The sequence below is a fragment of the Lates calcarifer genome, linkage group LG13 (genome assembly GCF_001640805.2).
Source record: "Lates calcarifer isolate ASB-BC8 linkage group LG13, TLL_Latcal_v3, whole genome shotgun sequence".
NCBI classification, from domain to species: Eukaryota; Metazoa; Chordata; class Actinopteri; family Centropomidae; genus Lates; species Lates calcarifer.
This window is the reverse complement of record NC_066845.1, coordinates 24,763,001-24,789,481: the sequence shown is the minus strand read 5'-3', so window position 1 is coordinate 24,789,481 and position 26,481 is coordinate 24,763,001. Positions and strand designations below refer to the sequence as shown.

The 26,481-nt window shown below is 41.9% G+C and overlaps 1 protein-coding gene across 1 annotated transcript; it reads right to left on the bottom strand.

Moving 5' to 3' along the window:
* Window positions 1-2,057: 2,057 nt before the first annotated feature.
* On the bottom strand, window positions 2,058-25,214 carry cds1 (CDP-diacylglycerol synthase (phosphatidate cytidylyltransferase) 1). Its single transcript, XM_018682344.2, has 13 exons — window positions 24,854-25,214; window positions 14,374-14,531; window positions 11,439-11,535; window positions 11,205-11,302; window positions 9,795-9,934; window positions 8,145-8,203; window positions 6,579-6,661; window positions 6,069-6,156; window positions 5,088-5,156; window positions 4,432-4,584; window positions 4,033-4,152; window positions 3,119-3,222; window positions 2,058-2,692 (listed from the first exon to the last, which is right to left on the bottom strand). Exons 1-13 carry the CDS (start codon window positions 24,920-24,922, stop codon window positions 2,557-2,559), a joined length of 1,374 nt encoding a protein of 457 aa, XP_018537860.1. The 5' UTR covers window positions 24,923-25,214; the 3' UTR covers window positions 2,058-2,556.
* Between the last annotated feature and the right edge of the window lie 1,267 nt (window positions 25,215-26,481).

Below are 26,481 nucleotides of genomic sequence, written 5' to 3'. Positions count from 1 at the left end.
GGAAAACACGCTAAAATGCACTTCTATGAGGAACAGAACAAACCGGACAAAGAAACTCTAACATCCTCTTCGTCCAACAACCTAAAGAAGTGAACAGAATAAAGTGAAACACATTGCACGGGCCACAGATGCAAATGTTAGAGCTCCAGTCTGCAGCCCAGCTCCAAACTCTCCTCATCCTGTCGTTTTTTCAGTACAAAGAGAGGACGTCGGAACAGGAAGTAAACGACGGTTTGGACCTGGACCCCGGAGCTTTTTTAGTAATAGAAGGAAATCAGTGTTAAATCAGACAGTGCTTTGGTAAACATTCATCTCTGAAAAGCTCTGGATTCAGAGAAACGCAGCCACGTAACACGCTCACAACGCATCGTCTGATTCACCACACTGATGAACTGTGATTGATCAGAAATGCCGCAGATTTCCTGTAGAATGAAATAATCCATATTCTAAGGAATCAAACTTGCATAAGATGAAAATATTGCTAATAAAACCACCGCTCAGAGTCTCAGATTCTTATATACTTCAAGATATGTGTAAATACAGTACTGCTTATACTGTATATACACACATACCATACAGCATATAGGCTCCACATGTACTCTAATGTTATCACTGATAACACCTTAGATTGCAAACTACATTCAAAACTTAAATCATATAACAGTGATGGGATGCATCAGAGGACTAAAATAGCAAGTTTTCTTAAACAAACCCTTCAGAGAGGTCTGACGGGTCCACCCCTCCTCACCTCCCCTGCTACAGTGCAACTAAAATCATTGGTTAAAGTGATAAAGGAAGCACAGTCTTTTTTTTTCTTTTTTTTTAAAGGAATAGTTCACCAGTTTAGGAAACACGCTCACTTCGAGAGCTGGATGAGAAGATCTATGACCAAAGGGAAGTTCAATCAGGGTCTTTGTTTACACTGGAGCTGTGTGCGATGCACTGCCGTTAATTCCTGCTAGATTTTGCAGCTGAAGTTGAACTGAATTAAACTTTGGCCTCCACAGTGCACAGATCACGAGAATCAGGCTTTCGTGGGAGGCAGAGGTTTTCGCAGTGATAATTTTACAGTAGGGAAGAAAGAAGAAAAAAATCATTTTACGTTTCTGAATTCCTGGAGCTACTTAACTCTACGGTCTCCAAGAAGTCAGAAATGGTATTCTACTCCGCTGTTCTTCAGATTTATTAACTGTTTACACTTGTTGTTTGGCCTGAAGCCGCAATTACTGCGACAAAAAGCTACAGGACGTTGCCACACCTGGCTACAGGTCAGACTGAAGCTAGCATTTTCCCTCCACTGTGGCATGGAGGAGTGGTATCAATCTCATCTAATTCTCTGAAAAAAAAGCAAGTGAGCATGTTTCTCCAAATGTCAGACTCCTTTAAGTCTTTTTACATTCTCTAGTAAAAGCTCACCCAGAACACTCTCTAAATAAGCAGCAACCTCCGATCAAATCTACGTCTGTACCTGTTAAAAATCTAATTAGTTCATGCTAACAGCTACAAATGAGTCTACTTCTCCTTTTTTTACATATTATCTCTCAGTTTAAAAGTGTTCTTTTTCCTCCAGCAGGTCACATAAGTAGTTATATATTAGGTATTTGTTCAGCTAAATATTTTCTATATATTTATATATATGTACAATACATTAATGTGAGTGTTGAGTGTGCAGCTGATGCTAGTTTCTGCGTTAACATGCCTACAGTCAATCATCGTTGACTTACATTGTGCGACTTATTTAGAGTTAGACAGAAACCTAAAAGCTAAAAGTTCACGCTGTGGAAGAGGAGGATAAACATGGCTTAGTTTAGCAGAAGCCCGAGACAGGACTCGCGAACATGCTACACGTTTTGTTATGTTGTGAGGTTAAGATCATTAAATAGAGCGTAGTCTATAAAACAGTGTCTACAGTATGTTTGACAACCCTGCTGCATCATTACTTCACCCACACCCAAACCCCAGGAAAGACAAGTCTCGACAGTCTGTTCGCTGTAGCTCAGGTCCACACGCCCAACACTTTGGGCCCAGTTTATGCTGGTAAAAGCTTCTTAAATCCATTTGTTTAGCTAAAGTCAGTGCAATATTTGCCGTCCAAAACTGCACATCCACCATCCACCTGCGCTGAGAAAGCCGTGTGCTTTAAAGTCGTTTAGTTTGATAAGACATTTCATCTTCAGTCTGTAAGGATGGGGACTGCTCGCTCGCTCATGAGCTGTGTGGTAGTTTATGTGCCGGTCCAGGTGGAAAGCAACAAAGCCGCCTGTTGTTGTTGTTGTGTTGTTTCTTTTTTTCTTTTCTCTTTTTTGTTTGTTTTACTACGAGGTTATTCCACACGAGTCACCTCAGTTTCTAAGTTGTGATTTGGAGCTGGTTGGAAGTCGAATGAGGAGGCGGCAGGATGACGACGGACGCTCTGAGAGAGGCCTGCGATCACACACCGTACAGGTATACTTAAAGAGTGTGTGTGTCTGTGCGTGTGTGCATGCTTACACAAACTTTCCGGAACCACCACACACACACACTCTCCAGTCATCACCCTGTGAAGCCGGCGGTCCTTCATTCGGCCTGGGCGGCGGCCGGGGGGAGCATGCCCCTCTCTCTCAGGTGGGAGTGCAGAGTGTGGAAGATGCTGAGCTGCTGTTCAGGCTGAAGCATCAGCAGCTGCTGCAGCACCTTGCTGGGGTTCGGTCCCCTGAAAGACAACGATTACAGATGTAACCACCATGGAATTACGTGGGTAAAAAAAATCCAAATCTGGACTCACCTCAACTTAAAGCCACGTTTAAGAAACAAAGGAAAAGCTCTTATGAACAAACAGAGGGTCTAAAGCTTCATTTGATTTCTGTCTTCATGTTTACTGCCCTCTGCTGGCTGTGAGAGCTATTACAATTATCATATCCAGCACAATGACTGGGTTTTAATGATGGCGTTTTATATTCAGGGTTTAATTGTTTTTTGACTTTAACTCGTAGTTCTGTCTGACTGAGGAGTGGAATGTCGTATTCTTTGATTGTTTCTATAATATCATCATTTTTACATTTGAGAGTGTTTGCACTGGTCCAATAACAATGTGTGCAGACTAGGCAGAGCCTGCTGGAAACGCCTGTGGTCGTCTTACCTGATGAAGCTGGCTATGTAGACGTGTGTGAAGGTGGCCATCAGGTACTGACAGTCGAATCGATCCATGATGCCGCCGTGGCCGGGGATGGTGCTGGCAAAGTCCTGGAGGAGAGGAAAGACCAGGGTGTCATAACATCAGAACTCAGGTACCTGTTGAGCCTGTGTTTGTCATTACTGGAGCATGATTTGTGATCCATGTTATTTCCTCTAAAAGTTATTACAGAAGAGTTCTAAAATGAATTTCTCACTTTGTTTTTTTTAGTGCAGTTCTATTGTTTCAGCAGTTTGCAAAAATCACCTGTCATGGTGTCACTAGGTGGAGATGTGCTACAGAAGCAGTCAGCAAGTTTCAGAAGCACTGACTACATAAACATGAGCTGGCTGAGTTGTTTGAGCAATGACTTCTCCCAGCGAGGAGCCCTTTAACGAAGCTCTGAAGCTGCAGGGACAGCAGTGGTGCTGCTCAGTGTCTGACAGCAGGAGGCTGCAGTTTTACCTCAACAGCCTCCAGCAGTGACTGTGAGCTGCTGTGTGAGGGATTAAGTAGAGAGTTACTGAGTGACCTGTCTCAGCTCTTCACCACAAGCCATGTGCTCCAACCAGTTTCTGCAATATTTAAATGTCTCTCTTAAACTAATCTCTGTCTGTGACCTTGTAGCCTGAGGTGGAGCAGCAGTCACTTTAATACGTTTTCTCAGTGTGAGAGCAGTGAAGTCTCAATCATAAAGAACAGATTGTAGAGGTGCTAACTACTAACAATAAATAACAAGCTAAGGACGTTTAAATCTCACCTGAAAAACTGATTTTGAGGGAAATTACACTTAAACAAACAAGACTAAAACAACACACCAGCTGAGGACAGGAAATCTGAAAGGAGGCAAAATGAGGGAGAAACAGTAAAATGTTCTTTACCTTGATTTTAAACGCTCGCTTGAAGCCGCTAGCAAAGAAGCCGCCAAAAGGCCCGATGAGAGACGCAAAGGACGAGAGGAAGATGCTGTGGATCTGGAAGGGGTACAGGTTCACCGTTTTCTACGAGAGAGAGAAAAAAGCTTCGTTTTTATCTTCTCTCTAGCCACAAACATGAAAGAACAAAGAAATTCAAGTGTGGTTGCTTTGAAAAAACGACACTACACAAGAAGAAATGTTAAAAAAAGAGAGAATATAAAATTGACGCAGCAGCCTTTAAGTGGTTTTAGTAATATTTTGGTTTCACTTAATAGTCTCACAATGACAGGACACACACACTATGTTATTGGATGTAGAACATCTGCTCTTAAATTCCAGGAGTTAAAAGGGACTCAGTCTTACCCATCTCAGTGTGTTTTGTACCACAGCAGGAAGAGTGTACTCCTGCATCACAAAGATATCAGAAGGCTCACATTCAACTGTAAACCCATTGGTCTCACTGTTGAAGCCCACGGGACACACAAAGTACTGGAACTGAGACAGGAGGTAGGCCAGCTGAGGGTAAAACACAACAAAACACAGAGCAAAGCTCAGCCTCTGAAACACACTGATGTGCCATCTTCTATCACTGCAGATGGTGAAGTGAGGATCACGCTTTTCTGGAAATTTCCACCAGCTACATGAGTGAAAGTGATCAGTGAATGTAGAGACCACAAAAACCCAATTACCAGCTGCAACAAGGAATATGTGACATTCACTGCTGAGACGGAAACTGGAGGTCATGTGACTAAATGTTATGAAAACACTGTCTGGCAGTGGTAAGCATGATGGGAAACCGCCAACAGTCACAACTCATAAAGTTTGGCAGTGGCTGTTTCTTATCTACAGTAGCAGTTCAGCAGATAACCAATTACAATTTAGACGTTCCATTCAATCCAGCTGGGAATTAATCAGCTACTACAAACAGTAGACAAGAAAAGAAAAAAGACGATTTCCTGCCTTGAATACTTGGAAATTGTGTGTAGAAGCAAACATGGACCATGTGATCATGTACTCACGATGAAGCCAAAAACCACGGTGGAGAAGAAACCTCCGATGAAGCCCTCCCAGGTCTTCTTGGGTGAGAGCTGCAGGGGGAGTCAGACACAGAAACAGAGGAGGTCTTCAACATCAGCATGACGTGTGGTTTTTACTCTGCCTCGCCACCGACATGTGATTTAACATAAACCTCTTTTTCTCCCTGCTGTCTTCAGCTCGGAGCTGCTGAATCGCTCGTGTGTGTTAAAGTTCTCTTTCATGCACTTACTCGGTTTAATTTTAGAGACAAACACCCTGATTTATTCAAGAGTGGAGTCTGATGCAATAGTCTTCAGTCAATTCTAGAAAGGAGGTATTTATTAGACACCACTGTCTCAAACATGGAGGTGCTGACTCAGGGTTCGATTAAGCGAACAGAAGGACGTTTTCAGAAAAAAAGCAAAGATACCTTCACTCCTCTGATGTGCCTATAGATCATGTCCAATAAAACCCAAGCACGACCTCTGTGAGCCCGACTGCCACCAAGAATGTGCTCAGTTATTGCTATGGCAACAGACTTCCAGATACAGAGGAACAGAATCGCTCTCATGCACCTCATATTCCCACAGTTCTCTAAACGAAGCATCTCTCAGGCTACGCCTGCCGACCAGTCCCCTGGACTGAAGGAGCAGCAATGGAAAAGTCTTCAAATCTAAAATTATATCTCATTATTCATACAGCAAAATGATAAATACACCATGTCTCATCCCAGTCTACACATTCAAAAACTCACAATTATACTTATCTGAATTGTTCTGTCTATTGTCAGTTGGAATAACTATCACTGAGAATTCACTGTTTAACAATAATTAAAATATTTATTCTATTTTGTCAAGACACCTGTTGTACTGGTTGCTTGTTGTAATGTTGATCTATTAATGTCTGCTCTTTCCACTGTTCTCTATAAGACAGTATAGAGTATACACTAAATGTAATGTAAATGTATCAAATATTGGATTTACCTTGATGAGTGGAGTCCTCCCAAAGAAGAATCCAAACAGATAGGCCATGATGTCATTGCAGATCACAATGGAGATTGGGACGATGAACCTGGAAAACAGGAATTTCAAAAAGGTTGAGAGGTGGTGGGGGACACGACACCAAGCACAAGATACAATCTGATTAAGTCTCACTGTGACTGGAAACTGTCTACGCTTCTATAAAATGAAACCTGGCTCTTACTTGTGTCATATTCTAACGTGGCAACATGTTACTTGTGAAGATAAAAAGGTAATCATCGTGATTTCAGTTATTTTAGTGAATTAGTAATTAAACAGAAAATGCTTTATGTGTAAATGTGATTTTTAAATAAACTGATGGTTTGGAGAAGTCTCTGTTGCATTCGTCAAACTTTAAAAGCCTGAATGAAGAGCTCCACAACAGTGAACACAGCTGTGACGACACATATGTAGTGATGGTCAAGAGACAAGGAGGCAGGTTCCTCTGGTCTGTCGTTTCTGTGTCCTGCTTACCAGATCATTCCTTCAAACAGGTTCTGAATGACAAGGTGGGACTGAGTTACCACAATCAACAGGGTCACATGGGTCCAAGCAAACTGGAATGGCAAACACAAACACAAACACCACAGTGTCACTGCACTGGAATGTGGCCACGCCTGCTCAGAAGTTGGCTCGTGTCAGAAATAGTGAAATCGTACAGACAGACGGACGGACAGACAGGCGAGGTGAAGGACGCTGACAAGGCCACACAGCAGAGTAAGATGATCATACAGTGCATGTGCAAAACAGCAAAACAAATAAACATGTGAATGCGTGAGAAGAGAAGGCAGCAGGTGGGAAAGCTCTGTCAAACATTCTGGGATGAGTGTCACAAATGTATCAGACATGTTCGAACAAGATATTCAACAAGAGGCGAGCAACAGAATTAACTGAAACTGTGACAGAGCAGCATAATGACACCAGGCTTCAGCTTGTACAGAGTGCTGCAGGAGTGAGTCCTAAAAACTGGAAATGAGTTAGCATGTTAGCTCTACCCGTTCCCTCGTCCCCAACTCGATGAGTTTTTCAAATGGGTTTTAAGTTAGAAGCCTGAAATAAGGTCTGTGGTTTTAACACAAGCTTTAACGATTTTTACGTTTTACTCCCTGACATAAAATGTCTCACAAAATACCCAACCTGTAATATTTTAAACTTTTCGTTGCTAACGAGTGTCTAAATGAGACTACAGAGGTTGTCGGGGACGTTAACATGAAAACCCATCTACTCACCAGGCCACCTTTACAGCCTCGTTGTGTTTCTGCTCACGCTCTTTCAAGGCTTTTGTAGAAGAGCTCAGAGCTAAATTATATTACAAGTTTGAAGCTTAGTGATGTTGCTGCTGAAGTCACACGACTGTGGTGCTGTTTGTTTGTAGCCTGACATTAGCTTTTTACTTCTGGTGATTGTATTAAGGCTTAAAAGTGATGTCAAACTTTTGTTGGCACAGATAATAATCCAAAAGCCAATAAAAAATCCCAGTGGCTTTTTGTTGAGGGAACCAGGGTGATGCTAACTTCCAGGCTGGCCAACAACAGTACGTCACCCCTGCACCACTCTATACAGAGCTGTGTTTACAAGCTGAGAAAGTTCCTTCTTCTGCCAGAAAACTTCTGGGGAAATGATAAAGTTTCAATACTTTGCATAAATGTGTGCAGAACAGTCGATAAAGTTAGTCTGGGCCAATAAAATATGGTGCATAAAGGTGTCCACAGATGGCAGAGAAAGACAAACAGATGCATGTGAAGTGAAATAAAGCTGAAGCCATTGCGGAAGTCCTGCATTTATCCAGGATCAAATTCTGCATAGTAATGTGGACAGCTTATCGGTGAGTGATACAGTGAAACAAAAGGCGCAGCGTTTAACAGCAAACATGTTTTCAAAAGAGCTGAAAAGTAAGAAAAGATGTGCAGGAAGACTTCTACAATGGCACCGTCATAACAGGACATAACAGGGAGTAGGAAGCAGTGGAAGGGGATGGACAGGAAGGTTAGTGGTGTAGTAAAAGAGGAGGAGGAGAGGGTTAACTTGGCTGATACACACCATATAAAACTGCAGGCGGTAATGTTTCTTCACTAAACTCAGCACAAACATGCAGAAACCTGTGAAAGAGCAGACAACATGCTGTCAGTTTTTACTCCAAGATTACAGAGTATAGATTTAAAAAATGTGTATCACAACAACAATAATAAATCACATATACTGTATGGAGAGGTGTGTGTGTGTGTGTAGCATGCCAGTGAATGAATAAAACATCTAGAGGGATTTTATGACTGATTTTAATTCAGACTTTGTGATTTTATTTGTCCATGTGAACCTGTGAAGGCCCTCAGGGGAGCCGTTACTGCCAACAGATTGAGAAGATGCTGCCTGCTTCAGAGCGTCCTTGGGGTTTAAAACTGCAGCTGATGCCTGGCTGGGTCGACTGAGAGACAACTATGTCAGCAAGACTCAGGAAGAAAACCTGTCCACCCTGCGTCAGACTCTAAAACCAGCCACTGAGAGATCAGTAGACAGAAGCTCTATTCATGCCAGAGGGAAACTTTGTTGTTGTCGCAGCAGCAGCGTAATAAAAATCAGACTGCTGCTGCGGTGATCTGTCATCACTGCAGTGCAATCAAACATGTGCTGTTTACTGGAATTAACTAAAATCCTCTGCAATAATGTTTGTATTATTTTTATAGATAATAGTCTAGTGGCTGGTTTAAAATCTTTTTACTGAAAACCCTTATTGCCACATTCAGAGATCTTAGCAATTAAGTTGGGTCGAGTACAATATTATAACAAACCATAAAAATAACCAAGACTAATACCAAGAATAATAAACTGTGGTTTTCCTTCAGGTGTTACAGTGTAGTGTAGTTTTCCTATCTTCCATGTGTCGTGTGGTTTTAGTTGTATCTCTCTTTTGTAAATGTAAAAGTTAAAATGAAGTAGCAATGCAGCTGAAAGTCAGGACTGATCTGAAAAGTTAGCACCACAAAATGATAAGACAACAACAAGAGATGAGTGTTGCTCATATCTTAGTTAATATTTCTGTCTGTTTTCTGCAAAGCTTCACATTATGATTATTCTTCTAAACTTGTTTCTTGACTTTTTTAGCTAATTCTGGCATGCTAACAGTTATGTTTATTAATGTGCACTGTCCCTGAGAAATAAATAGATAAAGTTAAATTAAATGGTTGCTTCTAAAAACACATCCAAAAATATAAAACACTAATTCTAAGGCTGCTGAACTCAAGTTTTCATTGGAAATAAAGCAGGAAATAAGCTTTCTTCTTAACCACTTCTTCTTACACATAATGTATGTGAATCATTAGTGTAGTCAGTGTCTAGATAAAAAGCCTCAGCTCAGTGTTTTATGGCACATCCTGCTGCAGAGCAATAAACCATCCTATCAATGAATAAAGGCTTCAGGAGAAAACACAAAGAGATGAGCTCATGTCACTGTAAATCACTTAGTAAACTCAATAGTGATTTTATATCACACATCTCCCTGAGGTTTCCACCGCTCTTTTTGTTCTATTTTCTCCCCCAGTAAATGTTATTTGTAACTCAACTCCACCACACACACTGTGTGTGTCCAAATCTACTCCATCTCTTTAAAAGAAACGTGAGTGGGAGCAGAGGGGCCAAAGAGCGTGTGTGTTTTTCGAGATACAGCAGTCGTATTGTCTTGAGGGTGAGAGTCACCTGCGAGGTACAAAGCAAAGGAGATGAAGCGGTGATAGCGAGCCAGGAACTGCAGAGGTTCCTCCCTCTGCACCAGAGCCCCAAAGTAGTCCGCTACAGTTTCACCATAGAAGAAGTAGTTGACGCAAATCAGGAAGTACCTGAGACAAAGAAAGACAGGGAATTAGTTTTTCTTTACATGTGGTTTTTGTTGCTTTTTCCTCAGTGTATCTGAGGGTTTCTTGGTGAGGAGGAGTGTTGCTGCGTTCACTGAGAGTTCCTGTTGTTGTGCAGAAATTTGTGCTAATGATTTTGTGGGTCAGTGGGTTTTAATGTCTACCAGTGTTTCTTGCCCACTGTACATTGACCTGCTCTGTGTGTGTGTGTGTGTGTGTGTGTGTGTGTGTGTGTGTGTGTGTGTGTTTGTAAGGGCTTGTTATGGCCGCTGGCCTTGGTGAAAGGGGCAAGTTTCAATTAGCTTTCATTTACTTCCAGCATGGCAGTGATCTTTGCTCCTGGCTGCACCGGGTGCTGCTGTCACATACTGTGGGTGTGTGGCTGTGTATGCAAAGGTGACCTGTTCACAAAAACACTGCAACGGAAACAGAAACAGAAGCAAACTTAGGGTACTACAGGGGGGTTGGCTGGGTGAAACTACCTGCAGACAAAGCTGACATGAGTCAGCGTTTCACTGGAGGAAGAGCAGAGTTAAGTGAAGTGAGGCCGACTGGAGAAATGACTAAGTGATTAAGTTTTTAATCTCCTTTCACACCATTAAATCACAAAGACAGCACAGAACGAGCAGACCTAAAGAGGCCACTAGTGCGCAGTAGTATTTACATTTTTTTGGTACTAGTGCTGATACAATACTTGAGTTGAGAATTTTTTTCTTCTTTAACAAACACCTGAAATTTGAAATGCTGTCTTTAAAGGAGCAGGAACTTTGTGTAGCTGTTTAAAGCTGACAACAACTATTTGATCAAAGTGAGTGGAAAAGATCCCAAATATTTATCGACAGAGACAGTAAAAAGAAGTATAGTTTGTTATGTGTTTGACAGAAAGCCCTGTGTGAAAGTTAGTGACTTTACAAAACTATATCCAAGTACTTCCTGGTGTGTGATCTTTTCTTCATCTCTTCTAAAACACTTACTGACTCTGCATTGGACCCAATGTTACTTTTATATCAAACAAAGCTTTGCTATATTCCAGAGCCATCTGTAAAATTCCCTGAAACATCTTTACTTCCTAAGAAATGTTACATAAGTTCCTGTCTGGAATACAAACATCCCTCCTCAGACACTGGTCTGATTCTTTTCCAATTCCCGTATAGTCAGTGTTTTGGGAATTGAGCACTTTAGTGTCTCTGAATAAGACAATGGCCACCTAACTGCACCACTCTCTTTTGTTTGCTGTAAAATCCTTTCTCCTTACCAGCTTAGAGTCCTGAACCATGGCAGGTCGTAGGAATGGTAAACTCTGTAGCCAATGGTGATGATTTCTTGGAAACACTTGATTTGGACAGTCATGACCTACATCAGATGACAGGAAGAGAGCAGAGGCATGACAGGGAATCTCAGCTGAATTCCAAATAACAGAGGGAATTACATAAAAGAGCAGACAGTAAGATAGACGCAGTGAGATACATTATCAATCATTGTCACTTACCACTAATATAAGAGTGACAGGTCCCATATAGATGATGAGGAAAAAGCCTGAAATCATGGCTAAAGACAGAACCCCTCGTATCCAGTAGTTCTTCCATCTGTGGAGAATGGAAACGTTGAATTACTGATATATTTCCCATCTCGAAATAACATGAATATTTCATGAACTAATTTATGCATTATTTGAATTTTCATTCAAAGAATAGGGAGAGAAAAGTAGGATGCAGATGTATGATTTACTGCCTGGTTCCATGTCTGTATTCCCAGAAACACACCCCATCAGCTCTGTGAAATCCAACATTAGTCTTTGAATTTAAAGAGCTGACGTACTATCAGCTGACTTGTTGGAGTTGGAGGACAGCATGTGATCATAACAGCTGGTTTTATAACTGAGAGGTCCTCACAGTCATTAAATATGTGTTTCCACTTGATGCCAGTCCATCACAGATGTTGACAAATTTCACAGGGGGGTAAGCGAAACCTTTGACCTGCTGTTGGCGCAGGGGATCACCACAACTGTAAGGATTAATCCTCTGGGCACCATGAAATGAAACGGCAGCACATTCAGGAATTGTTGAGATTCCCAGCCCCTTTTCCACACACCGTTATTGTCACGGTTAAAAGTTGTGATTTTGATTGGTAGGCAAACTGAAAAAGGTGGGTCTCACATAACATTAGCAAGACCGGAGAAGAGAGGAGAGAGCAGAGATGCTGAGGCATTTTGGTTTAGTTCCTGTCTGCATCTGTTTGATAACCAAAATAAAGTGAAGCCAACAACCAGATCAGTGCACGATTGGTGACCTGAGGAGAGGACCAGGGCAGATCTGAGAGTGCTGGCCCCCCTCTGCCTCCGCCCTGGCACCAGTAGGGCTAAAAGTATGAAACGAGGCCTCGTCCTCTGGAGTGTTTTTCACAACACGTCATGTGGTCCGTGTTGCTGTGAGGCAAACCGCTGCATGCCTGCTGCCTGGGAGCAAAACAAAAGAGAGGAAAGAGCTAAAAGCTGCACAGGAGCCAAGCAGGGCTGAGAGCCTGCTGCCTGCCGTATGAATGGAGGAGAAAAACAGCTGCATCATGAAAAAAGCTGCTGCTGCCTCCACTCAGCACTGTGTGCTCTCTCTCTCTCTCCTCTCGCTCTGACTCATCCCACCATCATTCGATCACTTTCTCTCGTTAAAACTACCACCCTTCCTCCTCCTCTCTTCACCTTGAAGTCAGTCCATTCATCCTTTTCTAATGTGTCAATTTGCTCATTGCATTCATCCGCTGCCATCCCTCCTCCCCCCTTCATCCTCCTCTCTACTGCATCTTCCCAATCCCTCCATCTGTTTCTACTCTCCTTCTAATTTCTTTCCCTCCCTTTCTCTCTCCTTTCTTCCCATCCCCCTCCCTCTCTCTCTCTGCAGTCTGTTCATCTGCAGGTCTCTCTGCAGCACAGCAGCCATTCGAGCCTGCAGGGATTAGTGCTTCCCTCCTCGTGAGCCTTTAAGCCCTGTGACCTGGCCGTCACTCATTGGTCACACCCTCCACGTCTCATCTGTATATCAAACAAGGCGTCTTTCATACGTGTTCAAGGTGCCGCTGACTCGAACTGGTACAGATGAACTTCTGGCAGGAAGGCTTTTCACACTGCAAGAATGTAAACTGTGCGAGAAAAAGTCTTTTTAATAGTTGCTTGTTCACAGTTTTAACTCCAGTCTTCAATGCATTTCCCAGACTGTACTTTGTTGTGTTTACGTTGAAGCTCTGGCACTCGGCCTCCATAAATGAAGATGATTCTCCATAGGCACAGAGGGTCAAGAGAGAAAAGTTGTGTGTACACTAAAAGATCAAACTTAAGAAATGAAGTCATGTGTCCCTTAATTAAAGCTATTAATGCCACACTGTTTCTGAATGTCTGAAACATTAAAGGTCATGAAAAACAAAATGCTACCAGACAATACCTGACATGATAGGTTGTCAGCAGATGCCTTTTTCAGAGCTTGACATTTAATACATACATATGAATGTGTGATGCTTCAGTGACCTATTCTGGGTGTGTCAACTGAGAAGTGAAACTGGTTTATCTCAAAACCTACAAACTGATGGACCATCATGTCTTATTATTATCGCCCTGTTGTGCTCGTTTACACATTTGAAAATAAATGACCACTGTAGAGTGACAGGGAAAAATAAAAGTAAGGCCACTGTGGGTCAAACCTCTCTGAGGACTTTCACCCACTAGCAACTGCATTTCCTTCATTGAATTAATAAGAGCATGTTCAAACACTTCCTCAGGTTCAAATCTATTTCTGGTCCAATTAACCTACATGCAGGGGGGCAGGATGATCAATCACTCTGTCAGGATCTATTCAGGAAGGATGGAGGGGAAACTGCTTGTTACAGCAATACTGTGGCTGAAGTTAAACAATGCTTTGGGCTGGAAGTCATCTGACCTGCACAGTTAATGCTGTTTTGCATTTCTGAGCACTGAGGCAGTGAAGTTTACATTCTGAAGACTTCAGGCTTGTTCAACTTCATTTTGTGACTGGCCGTGCAAAATAGCACTGATAGCAGACAGGCATGGATTCACATTCACTTGTAGGAAAAGTAGGAATTAGTGTTTTATTTTTTTAGAAAGTTTCATTGTCTGAACATGATGCTTCACAGTTAAACAGTGAACCACAGATCATCGTTCCTGCTGACTTGCCACCATCTTGGACAAAGCTTGTCAAGCTAAAATGGACTCTCATGAGAATATATTAGACTAATAAGGCTAAGTGCTAAGTGTTAATAGCTCCTTGATCCATCCAATTTGTTCTGTGGCAGGATCAAGCTGCAGAGTAATTGCTGTTAAATTCCTAAGCAGCGACACTCAAGGATGCACTTCAGGAACAAACAGCAGCTGCTGGCATCCGTCTGCTGCGAGTATATGTGTGTGTTTGAGCGGTGCGTACCTGGGCGGCAGGCCCTCCAGAGCTTTGTTCAGGCATTGTGGAGTGTTGTCTGTGTCTGCTGTGGAGAGAGGAACATCTGGAGTGTCTGCTTTGGAGTCACCATCACCTTCTCCCTCTGCGTCGCCCTGCAGGCCCAGCCTGTCATCACCGTCAGCCTCCTGACAGAACACACAGACACACGGATATTCAAATACTGACTTAAGATAGTGAGTGTTCACCTGACACACAGGCCTGTGTAGAAAACACAGGCAGACAACAGGGTAGTGTACACAAGGCGATAACAGAGAAGGACGCTGTTTAAACATCATCATCCTGTCAAGAAAAAGACAGAGGACATGGCCTGTGAGCGCTCATGAGATGCAAACGACAAGTAAATGTTGAGGTAGTCAAATAAGAGTCTTGTCTAAACAGAATAGAGAAGCAAAGCACTGGGCAGACGGTGGTTTAATTAGGCCAGAGTTTAGTGGTGCATGTGTCCTCTAAACTTGGCTGGGATTCAAGTAGGTCTGCAAGTAAATGTGGAGGTGTGTGTGGGTGTGTTTTCTATTTGTGTGCAACAAATTTCCTCCTCTCAACCAGAGACAGCCTCGAGGAATTCAAAACCATCAGACTGTCAGTGACCTTATTCCCACGTAATATCAACTAAATTAGAACAGCAAGGGAAAGTGGAAACTCCAGTTAAGTCTTCACTCTCTCCATGAAACATTGGCTGCCAGCCTGCTGGTAATACGACCCATTTGGTCCAATACTTTCAAAATATGTTGCAAAAACTGAAGGTATTTTCACAATAAGAGAGACACACATCAATATTTTAATCCTGTATCTTGATATTTTATCAACACTGCCGTTTATTCAAACACACATTACTCTCGAGATGTATTTTGTTTCAACTATTTTCTTGCCTTTACAGTGCTCACATGCTCCACAGTTTCAACCCGATGAAATCCTCAACATGTACATAAAAGGAGAAAGTTTCAATCGAGTCTCGTCAGGAAGTTGGAGCATTACGGGCCGAGCATGACCGAGCTGAAAGGCTACACCTGGTGTCAACAGGTTAACGGGCTGCTGCCCGGGAGGTAAACATCTTTATTGGTGTTAATGAATCTTTAATCTGGATTTAAACCCAGTCGACACACGCAGCCTGTGAGTCTAGAGCGGGATGTTTTCTGCCACTGTCTTGAATTTAAGAGTCATCCTGTGTTTGTTGTAGTTACAAAACTCACTTTCTGGAAAGAAAAAATAAAAAGGAGAAACAGTCCTTTTGGAAACTGTATTATTTATTTAATATTTTTAGCAAATGTTCTCCTGTTTTCTAATATTTAAAATAACTTAATAATCCCAGCAAGACTTGGAAATAGCAGAAGTTTGGTTGGGTTCTTGCAGAGAAATGCTGGCTCGGTGATTTCGCTGAGTTAGTGCAGACACTGTACCATCATTAATAAGTTAGTTAAGTGACACCCTAGAAATTAAGCCCAGCACTTTTGTTCTTGAGCTAACAGCAGTAATGGTCTATCGTGTGACAAAGCAGTGAGTGGAGATGCTTTTTCTCCCTAAAGGAGTCTATTTATAAAACCAAGAGAAATTCCTCCTCAGCTCACACACTCATTGTGGGAGATTACGTTTCCTCGTGCACTTGACAGCCTGGCTGATGCTCCTGGACATTTTTTTCCTTTCATGGTTGCTCTTACCCAAACGTTGCTAAATACGGTTAGCGGGGGCATCAGGGTGAAATCAGTGAGCTTTTCATTTTAGAAACAAGGTCTCTAATCTCAGCCAGATCTTGTAATTAACTGGGAAAGCACTGAAAGTGGGAGCAGGATGGAGCGGAGAAGGAAGGAGCTGGGGAGGAGGAGGAGAAGGGGGCCACTTGAGTTGGTGTTAGAGTTCAGGAGAGAAGAGGTGTAATTGTAGATTTCTACTCAGGTTTTAATGAAGCCTGCAGACTGAAACAGTGGAAAGCTACAGGGTCCTATCTGGCAGTGCTGCTTACATATCTTGACTGAAAAAGGAAAGAAAAACACTGCACTGGTCAAAACAGTGCCTGAAGGATCGGCCTGACATTGAAGTCAAAGTAAGACGAAACAATACTCTCCAAGCTTCATTATCAATCCTCTTGGTAAGAAATGGACACCAGACACAAGCTAAATGTATTTACATGTTAACTGTGGCAGGTTAGATGGTACCAGTCTCTTGTCACAGAAAAATACTCCTCATAAACCAAAGAGGCAGCTCAAATATTTCAGAATCTGCCACTGCAGGAGAAGTTAGTTTAACACAGACAAACAATCTCAGAGATTTTAACTAGTCATTTTTCATATGTAAAACAAGCTAAACTGATCATCTGACCTTTTCTCCAGCTGATTAACTCAAGCACCTGCATCATTTTATCATTTTCATTATGCATGGAAAGTTAAAGACCTGCGGAGCACCAATATTGGCCTGCTAGAGATTTACATATGGCTGCAACAATTACTTAAGTAAACAATTACTCAATTAACAGAAAAATCAATCTGGTACTATTCTGATAACTGATTACCTGAAACTGAACATTTCAGGGTTTTGAACTGTTGGTTGGATAAAATAAACAATCTGAGAACAAAGTGAAGAAATAATCATCAGATTAATAATAATAAAAAGTAATAATAATGAAGGTAATCATTAGAGACCAACAGAAGAAAACTCCCTTGTTCATCACTAACATTTATCCATCCTGCCTCATTTTCATAAAGTGACACCCTCCCTTGTTTTCATGACTTGTGAGCATAACATGCAACAGTCAAAACACAAACAGGATGGCCACCCACAGGCTCTCTACCTCTTCAATACAGACTGTTAAAGAATAGACATTTCATGATGCTAATTTTCCATTACTTCATACACACAAACGTGCTACATGCAGAGCTACAGTATCACTGCCTTAATCTGGCTGAATGAATGTACTCAAGCTTCTTAATTAAACTGTCAAACACTGTTAATCTTCTGTTTACTTAGCAAACCATGCCAACCACTGCTTAGTCACAGGCACCTCAAACAAAGCTGTCAGACTGTGTGATATCAATCCAAGTTATGCTATGTGGTCAAACTACTCCTGGGCCTCTGAGTACCTGTGATCAAAACCTGCAAATAAACAAAGCAAACACTGCTAACAGAGCGTGAAATGAGACACGACGCAGCCACAGCAGGTGGCACCCAGAAAGTCACTTTCTACTACATGTCTGTGTTTTTTAGTGTGACACAGACACACTAAGGCAGCGGCAGCAGAATGGCTGTCCTTGCAGCTCCTCCTCTGTCGTCTTTGTCCTGGCTATTAAATGCTTTCTCTGCAGAGCCAGGGGGAAGAGGAGGAGAGAGGGGGATCACACAAGATGAGAAGTAACAAGCGGCTCGAGCCACGTCCTCACGAAGGCTCATCTCAAGCATCATGCTCGCCACCGATGTAGACCTTTACAATATCAAATACAAGGTTTTTTTTATCTGAGAACGGTGCTTATATGTGGAAACAACTTCTGTCTAGAGCTGAAACTATTAGCTGATTAGAAAACAGTGTCAGTACTTCAGACAGAAGAGAGATTCTGACATTATGAGATGATGCAAGGAGGAGACCTTTAATTGTCTGATGTCACAATTTCCTACCTTTATAGACTGATATTAAAATGTATTTCTGTAATAATCTTTTTCTAAGAATGTATGTTTGTAAGAATTTAGGAACTTAAGAGATCATTTGCGTCAGATGAAGTGCAACTCTCCACGAAGAAAAACATAATTCAGTTAACAGGAAATATCTGAACCGACACCCACATGAGATCTAAAGGCTGATACTGACCAACACAGACAAGCAACCTAACAACACACACTATACCTGAGCTGAATGATTCCTCTCAGCGCTGGAGCAGAAGATCAGCATTTCACAAAGAAATGTATCAAACTATCATTATCAGTCAATTATAATGAGTTTTTTAAGTTTTACTACAGTCTGATGGATTTTGAACTTTTAAAAGAATAAGATCTGACATCAATTCACTGAACCCATGATTCTGGGACATATTAGCAGAGCTAATAACGTACAGCCTGTTTTAGACTGTTTGGTCGAACTAGTCATACCACTGTGCCCTGCAGATAGAAAGCGGTTTCCTGCTCTGGTGTGTGACTATGTGTGCATGGGTTTGATTAGGGATGTTGTGCATGGTTATCCCAGAATGCCCAAGGCATGACTGACAATATGGGCAGAGTAAAAGTACAGTCCGTACATGTAGTCCCAGACAGGCTTAAAGCAGCCTTTTATGGTGACAAATTTGTCTTCGGCTACAGTGGAATTGAAATTGATTTTCACTGGAGGTGTGATGATTTAAGATCTTTGCTTCTTTGCTGCGTGAAAGCTGGCAGCTGCTACTTTTTGACTGGAGCTTCACTAAATTTACCAGTAAAGGATACAACAGGACCTCAGCTACAACAACATACATTTACAGATGAACCCTGAGCAAACTCAACCTAGCTGTGCTGCAACCAGCCTGTATCCAGCGAATCTATGAGCATTTAGCTTGATCAACAGTAATCAACAAGGAGCGGCAAACTTCTGATTTAATTAAAGACACGTCTAAGGTTGAATAGCAGTGAGAGGCTGTTCATCAAACAGGAAAACATAGCGACTTTCTCACCACGGCACAGCAAACAAGTTTACACACCTGTGAGGTTCAGACCTGCAGGCAGCAGCAGCAGCAGTGCTATGGGCTCTGGAGAGGGGATCACTGAGTAAGCTACAGCCTACGTGGGTTCACTCATGCTGCAAGGAGTTAAGCTAATCAGCAACGAACACTGACCTGAAGTAGCACTGCTGCTAGCAGCATCTTTCAGGTCTAGCAGCTCGGCGTCTCTCTACACAACTGCAGCACGAAGCAAAAAGGCCCATTTTGCAGGAGACAAACAGTCTGTGGCCTCAGAGACGGCCCTGTGGGACTGCAACACTCATTACACAAATCAATACTGCTGGATGCATGAAAAATGAAAAGAAGATGCCGACTGTCAAGCTCAGCTCTACTCTGTCATTCGTGGCTTTCACCATTCTTCTTTCAACTTCAACCTCAGCTGTATTGTGGCTCTGCTATGGTTTGACCTCTATCCTATTGTTAGCATGTTAGCATGCAGTTAAACCTTAGCATGTTTACTCCAACTGAATTTTTGAAAATACTAATGTTTAACCTGGGTTTTTAGCATATTGGCATAGTGCTACTCCTATATTTAGCATGGTAAATGTTACCATGATAGCTAACACAGATTAGATTAGAATATTTGCATGCTATGTTAGCATTAAATAACCCTGGTTATAGACATCTAAAGCTTCACCAAATCTGTTTTAACAGCCACCCAAAAAAGTCTGGTGTTGTGTTCATTGACAGCTGTTTTCCAGTGTGGAAAAACAACAGAGGCAGTCAGGAGTTTATCCGTATTAAAAACAAGGAGGTCATCTTCCTGTGTCTAGAAGAAGGGAGGAGGAAAAATGACCAGAAAATGGTGACAAGCCTGGGTAAGATCCGATTAAAAGGGTTGATGTATATCACCAATCAAAACTTTACTTTACTTTACAGCATCTTCTGTAGTGATTCAAGATACTGTTTAACGCACACTCCAAAACAGGAAACAGCTCACACTAACATGATGTCAGGCTGAGTAATTTAGTAATAAGATTAATCACAAAGCACAGCTGAAACTGAAGATGTTCTGTCCTGATGCTTCATTTAAAGTCAGGGATCATCACTGCTCATAGTTTTAGGTGGGACATGAAGAATCGAGCTGATAGATTGTCCTTTGAACCCTACTAACAAAACCCTTCAAATCTACACCATCCTTTTTTTTAAAACTTCGCTGAGCTCGAGGTTGGAAACACAAATAAACGAGGTTATCTGAATGCAGAGCCGTCCAAAGACATTTCTATCTAGGCCTGTGCAGAGCGAAGCTGTGACTATCAGAGCGTTAAACTGCCTGCTGCTGCCGCCACCGCCGCCGCTACTGGTGCTGCTGCTGGAGGCTTCAGTTCCGACCAGCCGGCCAGCAGACAGCCCACCAAGGTCAACTGTCATGTGGAGTCTTGAGCCGCCGCTAACTGTCCCGGCAACAGTGTCAGCGGCACGAGCAGGAGAGCAGCAGCGTGAAGAGTCAATATGTGAATCAAGCACACACCGCTGGGTATGCATGTATGGCTGACTAATTACTCAAAGTACATATTGGCCTTGGAGATAACACACAGGGAGGGCTGAATATATATATCTGTGAGTCTGTGTAAGTGTGTGGCACTTAATAAAACACCTACTTAAGAGCTGAATTTTTGTGGCTTCTCCTCTGTGAACATTTTCTGCTTTTCTCTGTTTATTATTGTTGTAAAGTAGTTTCAGGTTTTGGACTGTTGGTCAGGCAAAACAAGACATTTAAAAACATCAACTTACACATTTACTGACATTTTCTAGAATAAGCACATTATCAGATGAATCTGTTGCAGCCCTACACTTAGTTTTCTTTACAGACAATATGCTACAGTCTCATGTGGGTGTTGCTTCAGGGTGTGTGACACAACAAAGTGATCTTTTAACCTCCAAAATAAGACACAGATAGGTCTGACTCATTCCTCTCAAAACAGCTCTGCTTCTTATTAAAAACACAAACTAGTTGAGTTTTTATTTGCAGTATTTTGGGCTGATGGGCTTATTTCTCACTCTCTGACTCTCTGCAGATCTTTAATGCTTTCAGAAGACACAGGGCAGCGTGGTCGATTCCAACACTGTGGGTGGACAGCAGTACACATCTAGTTACATGTTGCCCAACATTGTTCTCTTGGTTTCTTGGGATGGATCACGCCTACAGTTTGTTCCTTCTAATCTGAATCACAGTAAAACTAGTCTCATGCTTGGTCACCTCCCACATCCAGTCAAGCTGCAGGAAATATGAACAACGTCCAGAAAGGATGTCACAGTGAAGCTGACCTTTGACCTATTATACATCTGTGTTAAATTTTGTCATAACGACCGTATTAATTCTTGATTTATGGCCAACACACACACCGTGTTTTGTGAGGTCACAGTGACCTTTGACCTGTGACCACTAAATTCTAATCAGTTCATCCTTGAAAATGCAAATGGTTTGTGCCGAATCTGAAGAAATTCTCTCGAGGCGTTCCTGACAGATCACGTTCACGAGAACAGGACAGACGGATGGACGCCTAAATATGTATAGTGCAGATTAATCATTTAGAGCCTTATGAAGCATTTTCACTTTGAGATTTAAATGAAAAACTGAGAAGGAAGTAGGGTTGTACCTGACGGACTGAAATTGGCTGTTCGATTATTTATTCGCTTTTTTCTGTACAGACTTTCTGGCATTTAGAAAACCCATCACTGAAAACATCACATCTCCACACAGTCAAAGAGAATAAAAGTTGCCGTCTTGGTCAAATCTCAGTCGTGAAATCCTACTGCACCATTAAGCGTCTCTCCTGCCGGGCTGCCAGAGTATCAGAGCGGCCAAGAGAAACGAGTGGCACCTCACCCTGTCCGGTGTCGCTCTGCCCTTCATTTCCAGTCTCTACTTCCACCACAGTTATTTTTATGGTTCTGTCATTTTAAGACAAGACTCTGTTGTGCAGTTTACAGCCTGACGCTCCGTTGCAGCTGCATTGCTCTGTATACTGAGAGGCAGCTAAAAAAAGTGTAATGAGTCAACTGACATTTTGTGAGTCGACTCGGGGGTCTTCTCGACGGATGTGTCAAGTTAACAAGTTTTAGGGGGCAGCCCTGAAGGGAACACAGACTTGAGCCTTTTTAAGACAAACACAGCAACATGAACACATAATTTAAGTGTCATAAAGCCTTTTGTCTGTGAAGCTTACATCCTTCTGACAATTCAGGCGACAAAGTCGGTGGATTCTTCTAAAAACATACACAAGGGTTTCCAGCAGGGTTCACCCTTCACTGAATCCCTGTTTGAATTTGGCAAGTCATGCTTCTCACATATCTCAGTCCAGAAAATGGACCGTGAAGGAGACAACGACAAACAAGTTGGGACAGCAGTGAGACGTCAGATGTGGCTCTGCCAAAATGACCAAGCTGTAAACACACAGCCTGTCAATGGCAACCAGAGAATAAATACATATAGATGTAAATAACATGTGACTGAATTGCACAAGTGAATCTGTTTTTAGCACAAGTGGCTCCAGAGAGAATCAAACTTCAACAGCAGCAGTCAGAACCTGGATGACAGGATTTACACCAACAGATGATTTCATTATCTCAACTGATGCATGATACGGATGCATGGAAGTGCATCTTATTTTTACAGACACAAACTCCAAACAAATATAAAAAAGTAAAGGTTTTGCATGTTGTATCCACACCAATGGAGAGTTGGAGGGGAGTGATGGTGGAGACGATGGGCTGCCACGAATAACAACGCTTATTATCAATTCTTCAATCATTTGTCTATAAAATGGCCACCACAAGTTGTCAGAGTCAAGTTTTGTTCAACTAACAGTCCAAAACCCAAATATACTGAGTTTGACAGAAATAAACAGAGACAAGAAGAAAACTCTCACATTCAAGAAGATGGAACCAGTGATTGTAGGTGTTTTAACTTCCTTAATCACTTATATAATTATCAAATCTGAATACAGTGAAGGTTCAGAAACTTAAATACTCTATCTACCAAGGTCATATGGAAATTTCGGTTACTGTGGCGGCACACTTCCCAAAGAGGTGACCTTGTGTTAAGCAGGCGTACGACAGCACACGTATGATCTACGGGCTCTGTGCTGTGTTTCTGGGACATTTCGAGCTCCTTGGCTCAGTTTCAGAAACATTATGCAGAGCAGTGGCGAGCGAGCTCTTTCCTCTGTGAGGCCAGTTAATCAGTGGGCCGAGTGGGATTGCTCAATGATCCCTGTATGCATGGAGAGAGAGTAGAGACACAAACAACACATCCACTTTTATCATGAGGAGATATAATTTACGCTGGGACTCTGGGTGGTCCATTAACGTGAATGGCTGCAGCTAATGAATAGCAATCAGTTCATCATTTCCTCAGTTATTAGACTCATTGTTCCCTCATTGTTCGCTGCTAAAACTAATCTGATCTGTTCATTTAAATGACAGATGTGTCACCCTGTTTTCTAACTGCCAAAAAACAAAAAAGGCCCATCACAAGTAAACAAAGGAAACCTCTCTAAATACACGTTTGTGTACAAACTAAAGCTAAACTCAAAGAAAGTCAATTTACACTGATAAATGACAGAAAATCAGCAATGCTCACAGTTAAAACTCTGGGTCCTGCAAATGTTTGGCCACTGATGATAAATCAACCATCAAAATTATTTGCTCAGTAGTTAAGAACAAACGGTCGACCGCAACTCAGATGAACAGAGCAATGAAAATGCTCAGGATAAATACAGTTCCATGTCCAGTCCTCAAAGACAGATCACTCTCTGTTCGTCTCGCTGAGGCCTCTCCTCATTTTATCACCACTTACATGTGATTTGTGGAGTTTCTCTTTATCTGAACTGAGAGTCTACAGATAAAGCCTGTCCTGCAGTGTACAGACTGTAAATCCCTGTGAGGCAAATTTAAAATAAACCTGACTTGGTTTGATTAAGTGGCCCAGCTGTTTCCAAGGTCAAGAACTAAAGGTCACGATCAATCAGGGCTATTGATGCTTAATTATTTTAATAGTAAACATCATTATTTTCAAGTACATCGCTGTCACAAGTTCACATGTTCTAGTTTTACCAGAAACTGGATTGTTTTAATCTTAATACGCAAACAAAATTTACATTTTAAATATTTGCTTCAGATCCTCAATTGCTCTCTAACTCGCTGTATGGTAAAGTGTTTTAATAATTTCTGTTAAAACAGAAGTTCTGAAGAGAGTTAAGTGTTTAATTATAAGATTATTTAAAAGAATGATGCGAATCAATGGGAAAAGAGGCACAAATACAGCCAATTAAAGGCAATTAAAGCTGTTTAAACTGCCCTGGAAATGACTTGGACTCTATATTTTAACCTCCTGTAATGTCTTTCACTACAAGCCAAGAGGCCTTCCACACCTTCCACCTGTTTATTTACACCTGCTCAGCCACACAAACCCAACTTTAAAGCTGAGTGCGGCTCTGAATGAGCCAGCAGGAGCATGACATTACTGTGTGTGTTTCACGATGACAGCGTGAAAACGCGGTGACATCTACAGCCGTGATGAGGACGTGAACGTCGGGAAAACAAGTCGTTATTTCCTAACACCGAGCAGTTTCCGTGACTGTGTGGCGGTTGTTGCGGGATTAACGGGAGCCAGCGGCTAACTCATTAGCTTATGTAGCTCCCCCTGCTAACCTGGCAACCCAGCTAGCTTGGCCAGTCTGGCCAACGTCTGACAACAACCTGCCTAACTTGTTTTGAGGGGCGAGGTCTCACCGGGAATCCGGCGTCTTTTTACCCGTTACGGTCCACTTTACCTTGTCGCTGATATTCTCGGTGCTGTCAGGGTCTCCTCCGCCTCCGCCTCGCTTCCTCAGCTCCGTCATGTTTCGCTCGTTTCGCCGCCGGGACGTTAATGTGTCACATAAGCCGACTCCGGGTGAAGGAAGGAGGGAGGGAGGGAGAGAGACGAGGGATAAAATCCTGGGTTTTTCTCAGATAAAGTCCTGGATTTTTAACCCGGTTTTGGCTTCAAAGCTCGGCCCGTGAAGGAGGTCAGCTTCCCCGAGAGTCAGCCGGTGCTGCCAAACCGCTGCCACACAGCTCCACAAGGTACTAACGACTCCACTGCGTGTATTTGTTTATCACCGCAGTCTCTGCTCCCTCCTACCGCCAAGCGCCATTAAATAACGACCGACAGCTTCCGGTGGAGACTTTCACAGTAAAAGCCTTACTCAGGAGTACCTTGCTTTTCCCCATGTACTCGTTTTCTTTTTTTCAATGTTGAGTTGTGTGGCTGCAACAAACGATTATTTTTTATTTATTTATAATTTTCTAGCAATTTACTAATCAATTAATTAATTATAAAGTACATTTACTCAACTGTAGGATTCTGAGTCACATATCAGGGTAAATATTATACTTTTTACTCCACTGCATTTATCAGACAGCTTTAGTTATTACTTGCTGATTTGTTTTTTTAAGGAAAATATGCTCAGATAATAAAACATAACACACTGCTGCAGATTAAACTTCCCAGCAGTATATGATGTGGTTTAAATTAACTCCAGCTTGACCAGCTACAACAATAAAATGCTGTTTTCACATGAATGCATAAACCTGTAAGTTAACATTTAAAAATATAATAACCACAGGGGCATAACAGCACTCCTACTTTTAATACTTCATTTTTCTCATGTACTTTTATTTGCGTAAACATTTTTAATAATAATTAATTGTACTTACAGGAAGTAAAATATCTGAATACTCGATAAAACAAATGTACAGATTATGTTATGACATTATTTCTTTTGCCTCTAAAAGCTTAAACTGTTAGACGTTAGTGTAGTTGAGTAAAAAATTACATAATCTTCCTCTAAAATTTCGTTGAGGGGGAAGTGGGAGGTCTCTCCAAGTTTCATAATTAACCCTCAAAACTGCACACAGGAAGCATCTGTGGTACCTGTGTAACCTTTGGTGATAACACAGAAATATTCCTCTAAAGACAAAGCTGTTTCTTCTCTTTTCAATCAGGAGAGGTTTATTTTGAAGGACAAGCCACAAAACTTCCGGTCTCAGTCTGTGTTTCTTTGTCAAACTTTATGCAGGTCTGCTGCTGCGGTGGAGACAGCCCCTCTCTCTCTCTCTCTCTCTCTCCAGTCACTCCATACTTGGTTGACCAGCTCTGCTTCGTGCTGCGGTGAGCAACGACCAGTAATAATGACCCAGCTTAGACACACACAGCAGTACTATATTTGTGGGGACGCAAACTAACATCACACACATTTCCTGTCCCCCGAGCCTCATGTTTAACCACCTCAACTCAATCTTCTTCAAACCTTTTTCTAAAATGAGAAGATGAAATGTTAAACTCAACTGGATTTTCATTTAGATTTCCTCAGTCTTACTGGTGCAGTTTAAAAAAATAATATTCTTTTTGTCTTTA